This window comes from Numida meleagris, chromosome 27 (assembly GCF_002078875.1).
Source record: "Numida meleagris isolate 19003 breed g44 Domestic line chromosome 27, NumMel1.0, whole genome shotgun sequence".
NCBI lineage: Eukaryota > Metazoa > Chordata > Aves > Galliformes > Numididae > Numida > Numida meleagris.
The window spans coordinates 574303-584677 of NC_034435.1; the positions used below are offsets into that span (position 1 = coordinate 574303).

Here is a 10375-nt window from a genome sequence, read left to right on the forward strand (position 1 = left end):
ACATGCAGCAACAGGGGAACTGCTACAGGGTCATCTGCCCTTCCTCCCCTTTGGGGGATATTGTCTAGATCTCAGTTTATTTACCAAAACCAGAGTTTTCTTTAATGTCTGTTCAAACCGCTTCAGCTGCAAGAGCCAAAAACCAACATAAAAATTGCCCTATGATATGCAAAGCAGTGTTTTGTATAAAATGTGCTTAAATCTAACTAATAATGCACCACTAAAGAAAGTGTTCAGAGTTACTAATTGGCCCACAGTAGGACAGAGCCTTGCGAGAGGAATAGTGGACAGCTCGGTAACTGCCTGGCAGGAGCCAGCCAGAGGTCAGGCTGGGCTGGGACTGATGCAGCACGTTCCTGTGTGCTGAGGCATGCATAGAAAACACTACGGAGGAGATAGACAAAGTGTCTGAAGACTCTGGAGTTGTTCCAGAACAGGAGGGCTGTTTTTATTAAAGCATGGAGCAGCGCAGCCTCCCAGTGGCCTTCACTCCCAAAGTGCTCAGTGTAGCTGTGATCAGCCCCCCAGCACATCAGGATCCTCTCCACCTTCAGCATCTCACCAAGAGAAGCTGCCCTGACCCCTTCCCCAGCTCTCTCAGAAGAGCACAGCAGAAAACTGGTGGCAGCTGTACAATGTGTTCCAGCAGCGCCAGCACAGTGCGTGCGTGCAGCGGGGGCACAGGCAGAAGTTTCTGTGTCTGACAGCACTGTCACTTGTTAGGGGGCACAGAGAGATGTTATCACTGCTGCTGTCCCCACATCCTCTTTTCAGAGCTTGCTGCGTAGGTGCATCCCTAACTGTGATGATAAATCCTGTGCAGGGATTTTTGCTGGTTACAGCTGTGAGTAATTGTTTCCTGGAAACACTGCAGTTCTGTCACTGGGGGGAACACCCTATGTGAGCATATGAGGTTGAGCTGATGCAACATACCAGCACAGGGCAGACCTCAGTGCAGATCCGAGCCTTGCAGAAGTGAGTGGGGCTCTCAGGCATTTGAGGTCCAGAAGGGATTGCCAGGAGTGCATGGGGGAAGAAGTACTTCCCAAAGAGACCACGGCATTGAGACGACAACAAGGTCTCAGCTCATAGGGGAGGCATCAGGCTGCCTATAGGGATGGTGCTGAAGCTGGCAAACATTCCAGTTTAAGGAGGACATGAAAGAAGACCCTGGTAATTACAGGTCCAACAGTCTCACTTCTTTTCCTGGTAAGATTATGGAGAAAATTTTGCTGGAAGCTACTGAAAAGCACCTGAAGAGCAATGTGGTCATTGGTCCCAGCCAACACAGGTTCATAAGGGGAAGGTCCTGTTTAACTAGCTGAATTTCCTTTTATGACAAGGTCACCCAACTGGTTGACCAAGGGAAGCCAGCTGATGTTAGCTTTTTGGATTTCAGTAAAGCTTTCAATACTGTTTCTCACAGTATCGTTCTGGACAAAATGTCCAGCATACAGCTATACAAAACCACAATGCACGGGTGAGCAATTGGCTGATGGGTCAGGCCCAAAGGGTTATAGTAAAAGTACATCAGGCTGGCATTAGCAGGGTTCCCCAGGGCTCTGTTTTAGGGCTCGTTCTCTTTAAAGTTTTCCCAAACAATTCAGATGTAGGACTCAATGGTGTTTTGATGTTTGCTGATGATACTAAATTGGGAGGAGCTGTTGACTCTGTTGAGGGTAGAGAGGCCTTGCAGAGAGATCCAGAGAAATTAGAGAGGTGGGTGATCACCAACAGCGTGAAGTTAAACAAGAGCAAGGGCCCCTGAGGTGGGGAAGCCCTGGATATACTTACAGACTGGGGGACGAGAGGCTGGAAAGCAGCCCCACTGAAAGGGATTTGGGGTTCCTGGTGGACAGCAAGTTGAAAATGAGTCAACAGTGTGCCCTGGCAGCCAGGAAGGCCAAGCGTACCCTGGGGTGCATCAAACACAGCACTGCCAGGCGAGGGAAGGCTCCAGTCGTCAATGATTTCCATGAGCTTCCAATGACTGGACAGCAGCCTTGCACTGACAGCAGCCATGTATCCTTGCACCACTGGCTGTATCTCATTTGGTCCCATGGAGCTGTCGATGTTTTCTCAAGAACTTCCTGTCTATAGGCACAAAAGCCTGGGAGAACCTATTGGTGTAGACCAAGGCAAGAAAGGCACTGAGTCAGCCTCATCCATATTAGCCCTATTCAGCAGGGAGCCCACATTTTCCTTCCTTATTCTCTGAAATGCCTGAGTCAAGTAAAATAGGCCTAACAGAGCGCAAAAGACAGTCACTGTATATAAGAAAAAGAATTAGTCATCCTGGAGTCACTGGGACATTTACCACTTCTAAAAAGGAGATTCTGAATGAAAAGACCCCCAGACTTCCCTATTTTACAACTCTGACATTACATTTCTGTGGTTTTATATGCCTGGTGAATCAAGATATGACCAGCTCTGGAGAGCAGCTCAGTTTCATCCCTGCCTGAGAATATCTGCGAGCCCTTTTGTCTAACCTGGCTGATCTCCAGCTCTGGGTGAAAGAATGGGTGACTCACCTGGGAACAGCCTCCATCCCTCTTGAACCTGGGTCAGCCAGAACCTCCATGTGTGCTCACCTCATGGGAACTTCGCTTATAACAGCTCTGAGAAAGTAACTGGGCAAAGAGTGCGGAAATTTAATTAAAGGAGGTTTGCTGAGATGCAAACCATTTGCAAATGCTGGAAATATGGGAGAAGGCGTTTACCTCTCATGGAATGGGAGAAAGTAGAAGACAGCCCACTGGGTTGAACGTGTCACACAAATCTCATGTTTTGTCAGCTTGTTGCATCTCTCATGGGATCTTCAGAATTCCCCATGTATTGAGAAGTTTCCCATAGGACAGATCAGCACTGCCATAGTACCACTCATATTCCATGAGGGAAGCTGTCTCTTGAAATTAACAGTATTTTGCTGTGATTATCATTTATTTGTGCATCTCTGCAGCTACTATCCTAGAGCTTGATTCTTGCAGAAAACCATTACACTGATGTTGGAACCATTGCTTCTACTTCTTTTGGGAGATGAAATACAAATTCAGTTTCAGCCCTGAAGGAAGGAAGGAATGACTGAAAGGACACGGCAAGTGAAAAGGTTTCTTATTCCAGCATTTTATTTCCAACACATTTAAATAAATGAATAGATCAATAAATACAGAAAATGATATGACAACTGAGAAGGCTTATTGCTCCAACATCTTACTTCCAGACCTCTCTATCTATGAGTTACCACCTGATGGATGGGTAACTGGGTGCACTGTCTCTGCTGGCTGCAGCAGGTCCTGCACTGGGTGCCAGCCCATCTGCCCCACGTGCCCAGTCTGAGCTGCAGGTGCAAGCTGGGCAGTGTGGGGCTGCCTGGAGCTGCCAGGCAGGTGGCATCAGGATGGCTGCTGCCCGTATGGCCATTGCAAAGGATTGGCTGAGGTAAGGCAGGGCGGCCCAGAGAGCCTGCGGCTCTGGTGCTCGCAGGTGCCAGGGAAGCTCCTGCTGTGCCAGGCTGGCTGTAGAACTGGGCTGAGCGTCGTCAGGTGGAGGAGAAGCGGCACCCGAGGTCTGGCTGCTGCTCGATGGCGGCAGGGAGGGGGCCAGAGGCCGGCACTGTTCCCTCCCTGCTGCTGCAGCAGGGCCTGCCAGGGTCGGAGCAGCACTGGCTCAGGCTCGGGCTGTGGCTTTCTTACAGCGCTTGCATGGCAGGGGCCCCATGGGCGCCGCTGTCTCTGCGCCTTCTCCCTTTGCTGCTGCCAGCAGGCTCCTCTCCTGCCCAGCAGCCGCTCCCTGCATGGGCTGGGCACTTGGGCTGCTGGGCAGGTGTCTCTCGCTCAGGTCTCCCTGCAGGGCAGGGGCAGCCAGGGCTCATCTCTTCAGGGCAACGCATGGGCTGCAGTGCTCCAGCAGCTGTGGAGAACCTCTCTTGATGTATGGGCTGTAGTAGGAGACCACCTGAAACAGACACAGGAGAAGAGTTAGCTGCTGTCAGATTGGGGCTGAAAGGTGACAAGATGGAGGAACTAAGACTTTTAATTGCTAAATACAAACATGGGTATTGGAAGGGCCTATCTGTCAGTGTAATCCAACAGCTTAGGCTGACTAAAACAAGGTACATTGCAAATACATTGAAATAATGTCATGGTTTTATGATTTTTGGTTATTGGTACTCCACATCATAACATCATGTAGTGAATGTACCTGGTTCTCAGAAGAGAAGGACTTTTACATTCCCCACGGCACTTTGCTCCTTTGTTACCGTTTTCCAGCCGGAGGGAAAAGATAAAAGCTTGCAGTATAAAAACTTGCAGATCACGAGACCTTGTCCCTTTTTTCCGCCGTCTCTCGTCTTGGCAGCACCTCGCTCTCCAGCCGTCTTATCGTCGGTAGTAGAGTAAGGCCTACCTTGATTTTGGGACATTCTCTCTCTCTGTATTGGATTTATCAGCTTAAATTGTAATTATATTGTATTATAGTGTGTTGTTTTGCATTCCGATATTTTATTTAGTAAATTAGTTTGTTTCTCCTCAGATTGTTGCCGCTGTTCTTTGCTCTCAGGGCCATCTCCCTACCCTTTTCCCCTTTCCCCTTTTCCCGGGACATGGGCCCGTGGGTCCCCCGTCCCCTTTGTCACGGAATTGGGCCTAACGCCCGTAAACTGTTGACAAATAAGTAGCCTCATTGTATCCTCATTCATTTATCTTTCTGTTCTGTGGGTTCAAACTCAGATAGAACCCAAATATATTTGATCCATCCTTCTACCACAGCAATGCTACCTCTGAAATACCTGGAAACAGCCAAAGACAGAAATGGACATCAGAACATCTACTGTCATCCTCAGCTCCTCCATTACCGAGGCTCATTTTATTGGAACCTTCGTCTCTCCCACCGGGACACTGAGCTGGTGGGTTGACATGTGGGGCAGCTGACATACCTTCCCAGGAGCAGCAAATGCTTCTTCCTCTGCTGGAAATTCAGGCAGTGAGGGAGGTCCTTTGCAGACAGGGTTTAGTTTGGTGAACCCATGCTGTTCCAGTTGACAAACAAAGCTCTTCATGCTTTCCTTCCCAAAAAAGCTCAGAGGCCCTCTTCTTCCCAGTGCCTGTACCTCAAACATTTCTTCATCGATGACAAAACAGCTTCCACTGACACCCCACCAAATGCTCTTAAACTCATCACTTTCAGCCAGTGCCCAGAGCTTCTGAGGAAAGCTGAGGGGGGAGAAGGCAGTGGCTTCATCAGCGCTCTCCTCAGAAGAAATGGGAGGGACACATTTTGTGTCTCATCAGTAACATTTTGTGAATTCTTCAGTTCCAGTACTATGATATTCCAATATTCTTCCAGCTTTAACAGTACAGCATCATCACAAGGTGATCATGATGCTGTCCTGGAGGATCAGGAGAAGGGCAGCTGGAGGGCTCCACCAGCTTCTCGGGATCAGCACCAGGAGTTGTTTCTGCTGTAGGTGCCTCGCTTTCAATTCCTCCTGTCTCAGTTTGGCAGAAGTCTGCACTTCCAGCCATTTCTGCGACAAGCTGGACTCCCAGTCGGCAAGTGAAACCCAACTGAATTGCCTGGGGATTCTGGTGGGAGATGCCCCCGTGTCATCACAGTGACAGCACTGTGCGGTGCCCAAAGCCTGGCTGGTCGGAGCAGCCAGAGCTGATGCTGCTGACCAGCACTTGGTGCTGGTCCTGCACGGAGCCACGGGAGATTTGAGTCAAGAAGCAAATACAGCTGTACTGAGAGGGGATCGCTCCTCACCTAGCCCTAGCTCCCTGCTGGCCTCTTGATGTCCCTCTGGCTCTCTATTCAGATATGCAAATCAGTTTCCCAAGCAATGGCCACCAAAGAAAACAGCAATCTCTTCCCAGTTTGATGCCATTTCTTGCAAGTGCTCCGTGATTTCCATAGGATAGCTTCTGCAAGGGAATAGCTGTGTACCCAGGCAATGCTTTGCAATGCCAGCAGTCTCCCAGAGGCTGCTCCAGAGGTCCAACTAGAAAAAGACACTACGTGTATTTTGCTGATGGCATAAACAGGAGATGTGTGACCCCTCTTTCATGCCTGTGCTTTTATTTGATATTTTAGAAATTTAAAAAGCAATCCAATGAGATCAGTGATGTTCTCTAAGCCTCTTAGATCACAGCCCTCTCTATAGGATCAAGTGCCTTATCTATAAAGGAGAAGTTTGGTCTGGAGATGGTGTCTGGATGCAGGACTTGAGTGGATGCTGAGTTTAAGGACAACCCTAAATTGGAGGAGCTGTTGATTCCCTCAGGGGAAGAGAGGCCTTGTGGAGACCTTGACGCAGGGCAGGGCTGGGCAATCCCAGCAGCATGAAATCAAGATAGAGCACAGGCCAAATCCTGCCCCTGGGCGGGCAGCCCAGGCCATGGGTGCAGACGGAGGATGCGAGGTCAGAGATCAGCCTGCAGAAAGGGACCTGGGGGTTCTGCTCGACAGCGAGCTGCGTCTGAGGCAGCAGCGTGCCCTGGAGCCCCAAGGGCCCACCACAGCCCTACGGACCCGTCCGCACCGTCCTCCTGCTGGCACCGAACGGCACCGCTAGCAGCAGGCCCAACGCCGCCACCACGCGACGGCCCTCCCCGCCCCGCCTCTATGGTCCCGCCGCGGGATAGAGCGCCCTCTGGGGCCGGACCGGAAGTTCCGCTGTCCCAGCACGTCGCGCGTTCCTTTCTTCCGGTGCGGCGCCAGCGGTGCAGCTGCAGGTTGGTGCTGGGGTGACGCGTTCGGGATCCGTGTCCATCTGCGGCCGGTCAGGCTCGGGGCCGGGATCCGCGCCCGTGGGGTCGGGCCGGGGCCCGCAGCGAGGCGGGGATCGGGGCCCGCAGCGAGGCGCTGACCGCTCTCTCCCGCAGACATGGCGATCCGCTACCCTATGGCCGTCGGCCTCAACAAGGGCTACAAGGTGACGAAGAACGTGTCCAAGCCCAGGCACTGCCGCCGCCGCGGGGTGAGTGTGGGGCTCCGCCGTTCGCCGGGGGTTGGGGCAGGAGCCGGCCCCGGTCCGGTGACCGCGGGGGGCGGATTTACGGGAGCGGCCCTTGGCGGCGGGAGGACCGCGCCCGCGGAGCCCTGTGCCAGCCCCGGGCCGCGCCGTCCGGCTCCTCCCGCCGTGCCCCGAGGGCGGCGGGGTTCGGTGCTGAGCGAGGGGTCCGGGGCTGCTCGCAGCGCCGGGTCGTGGGGATGCAGAGCGCTGAGTGGCACCGAACTGCAGCAGCTGGGAGCGGTAGGAAACGTGCTGGAACGTGCAGCGAGGGGATGGCTGAGCGGCAGGGAGGGGCTGCGTAGGGTATGGCAAGGATTGAATACATGGAGGTAGGTGCGGAGTCAAAGCTGGCTGCAGAATTGGCAGTGGAGCACCCTGTAATGGAGGAATAAGATGGATACGTGTACGCTACGGCTTAAGAGCTGGCGGTGAAGTAGAAAATGGGCCGGGTGACTTCAGACGGCCTTCCTGGCCTGCTGCTTTTGGTAATGGCAATAGGTGCTTTCCACGTTAGTGATCACTGATGGGATTGAGGAGGCTCAGTGAGTGTGTGCTAATGTGAGAGAGAATTTTTGTTTGCAGCTTCTGTCACCTGTTCACAAAGTGCTGAGTTGAGATGTGGTTGAGATGCGCAGCAGTGCACCCCCTTGATTTCTTATGGCCCTGTTTTTTTGCTACAAATGATGGTGCCTGCAAATGTCCAAAATCACAGCTGCTGTTTCAGAGCGAGCAGAGCAGCGCATCTCACTGAGAGCACGGTGCTGCCCGGCACCTGCCTGTGATCTTCCTGCCCTGAGATGTGCTCGTAGCAGAGCTACTCTGGGAGCTTGAGCCCAGGGTTTTCTGCAGCCCTTTGGTTCAGGAAGACAAGTTCTGCCCTCCCACTTCATTGTATCCTTTTATTTTTAATTCCTTAATTGTGGATTGGTACACACGCAGTAATGCATCAGCACTCTGACTGTATTTTCTAAAGTAGCACATGTGGCTTTGGACTTGCATATAACAGGGGTTGGAAGGGACCTTAAGAGGTCACTGAGTCCAAGCCCCTGCTAAGCAGTTCCCTGCAGTGGGTCACACAGGTTGGTGTCCAGGCGGGTCTTGAATATCTCCTTAGCCCTCTTGGTTCAGAGCCCTGCAGAGCGCATGGAAGGAATGTGGGGATCCTGCTCCTTGCAAGGGATGGCTTTGACACATTGGGTCTAGCTTTTAAACAGATGTCGTTTAGAGGAGCTGCTTCGATGGTGAGCTGCCTGGTTTGTGCTTATGTTCATTGTGAATGTTGTTGTTTGTTTTTTTTCCCCTTCCAACAGCGCCTGACCAAACACACCAAGTTTGTGCGAGACATGATCAGGGAGGTCTGCGGCTTCGCACCCTATGAAAGACGTGCTATGGAACTGCTGAAAGTTTCCAAAGATAAACGTGCTCTGAAGTTCATAAAGAAACGGGTGCGTCAATCTGATGCTTTAACGAGGCTGTCAGAAACTCTTCTGATGAGCTGCCAGTGTTCTGTCCTGTCCTAGGGAAGCTTTGCTTTATTATTTTTTCCAGTTGCTTGGGCATTTAGTGTCTGACCTGAGGGAGCGTGGGAGGGAGGGAGATGGACATAGATACTGGACTTGGAGATACGCTGATGAGGTCCTGAGCTACAGGAATCCAGGCTTCCATTGCTCGTCTTGCATTACTGATGAATTGGTGCTGGGAAGAGGAGAGCGATGCTGGTGGAGGCTGGGTGCCATTAACCAGCTGACTTGAAAGAGAGTTCATTGGAGGCAGCCCTGGTGGCTGGGAGCATTCTCTGCCTTTCCCCCCCAAAATCTAGAGTAGAAGTACCACTGAAGTGTCATGTGAAGTAGTTCCTGGCTGGCCAGCTGAGGTTGCTGGGGTTCAAATCTGCGTTTTCTAGAACTGTGTTTACTGTTTCTCGAGTTAAGCATCCTTCAGTGAGCGCCTGAAGCCAAGCAGCTGGTTTTCTCTGCTCTTTGCTGGGCTGATGCTGACCGTGCTGCTCTGCTCTCTGCAGGTTGGCACTCACATTCGGGCCAAGCGAAAGCGGGAAGAACTCAGTAACGTCCTGGCAGCCATGAGGAAAGCTGCTGCAAAGAAGGACTGAGCTGTATGGCCTGGAGCTCAATAAAGCCCTTTCTCACAAAAGCAGTGTAATGACTCCGTGGTGTACCTGCTTCAGTCCGTAGGACTGGGGCTGCTCCTGGGGACACTGAGGGGTTGTGCTGACAATCCCTAAAATACGGTAATCTGGAATTTGCGTCACTATTTTATTCCCTCCTTCCACCCATTCCGACAGCGTGGGATTTCTCCTCCTTTCAGTGTTCCTTTCTTGTGCCTCTAAGTAGTAGGTGGACTTCTGTATCAATAATTCTGCCTCAGAACAGGCTCTAGAGGAGAAGCAGAGAGTTGCAGAGGGCAGAACAAGCAAGCTTATCAGTACTAGTGAAAGGGAGGGGGGGATGGCTGCAGGTGGGTGGCTGCTGCCTGCCTCTTCTGCCACTCCAACTCTTGTGGCAAAGACAAAGGAATCTGCTTCATCTTCGTGCTTTCACCCAAATTGTCTGGGAGACAAAGTGCTGCCTCTGCACCCTGGTTTGGGGATGTAGACAGAAGTTTGCAAAATACAGTTCCTATTTTCTAGCAAAGCGTAGCACTCCCACAGCTGGAGTTGATGCAATAAATACAAAAACAAACCCAAACCAGGAGGCAGGGGTTAGGGAACTGTGCTTTGCCAGTCCTGGGGGCTGCAGGGTCCTATGAAAAGCCAGGGTGCATCTGTCCCCCAGGGACTTTGTAGGCACCTACAAACATCCCAGCACAGCAGCAGGCTGAGCAGGGGCTTTGTCTGTGTTCTGGAACATCCTTACCCCTCACTTCAGCTTGGAGCCGCTCTTCATCACATCCCACTGATCCATTCTTGAGGAGGAATGCTCCTCCAGCTCCAAACTAAACTGTCTTTCTCAAGACACAGAGACAGTCTCTGCCTATTCAGCAGCACATTTTCAAATCAGGAGAGAAATGCAGTCACAAAAAGCTGCTTGAATTTCAGCAGGAAAATTCTTTATTCCCCACTTGGGCCTACCTAGCTGAGAGACAGGACAACTGCAGTTCTTCCAGCAGCAGGAACACATTTCAAATGCTCCATGGAACTACTCCTCTCCAATTTACTAAGTCCCGTTCAACCTCAGTTTCTCTAGTGCTCGCCCTAAGATGAAGGCTCGAATTCTCTAGCCCAAGCCTGTGTTTCTTGATGTACCACGACAGTCACACTAGCACGTGTCATTCCTTTTTTCACTCGGTGAACATAATACAGCTGCTGCAGTGGCAAAGAGTCAGCAGTGGGGTGCAGCACTAACT

The 10375-nt window shown here is 51.6% G+C and overlaps 1 protein-coding gene across 1 annotated transcript; it reads left to right on the forward strand.

Annotated features, from left to right (window-relative positions):
• Positions 6572–9166, forward strand: RPL36 (ribosomal protein L36). The gene is made up of 4 exons (XM_021378652.1): positions 6572–6731; positions 6882–6976; positions 8323–8457; positions 9033–9166. The coding sequence occupies exons 2-4, from the start codon at positions 6884–6886 to the stop codon at positions 9120–9122; spliced, it is 318 nt and encodes a 105-aa protein (XP_021234327.1). The 5' UTR covers positions 6572–6731; positions 6882–6883; the 3' UTR covers positions 9123–9166.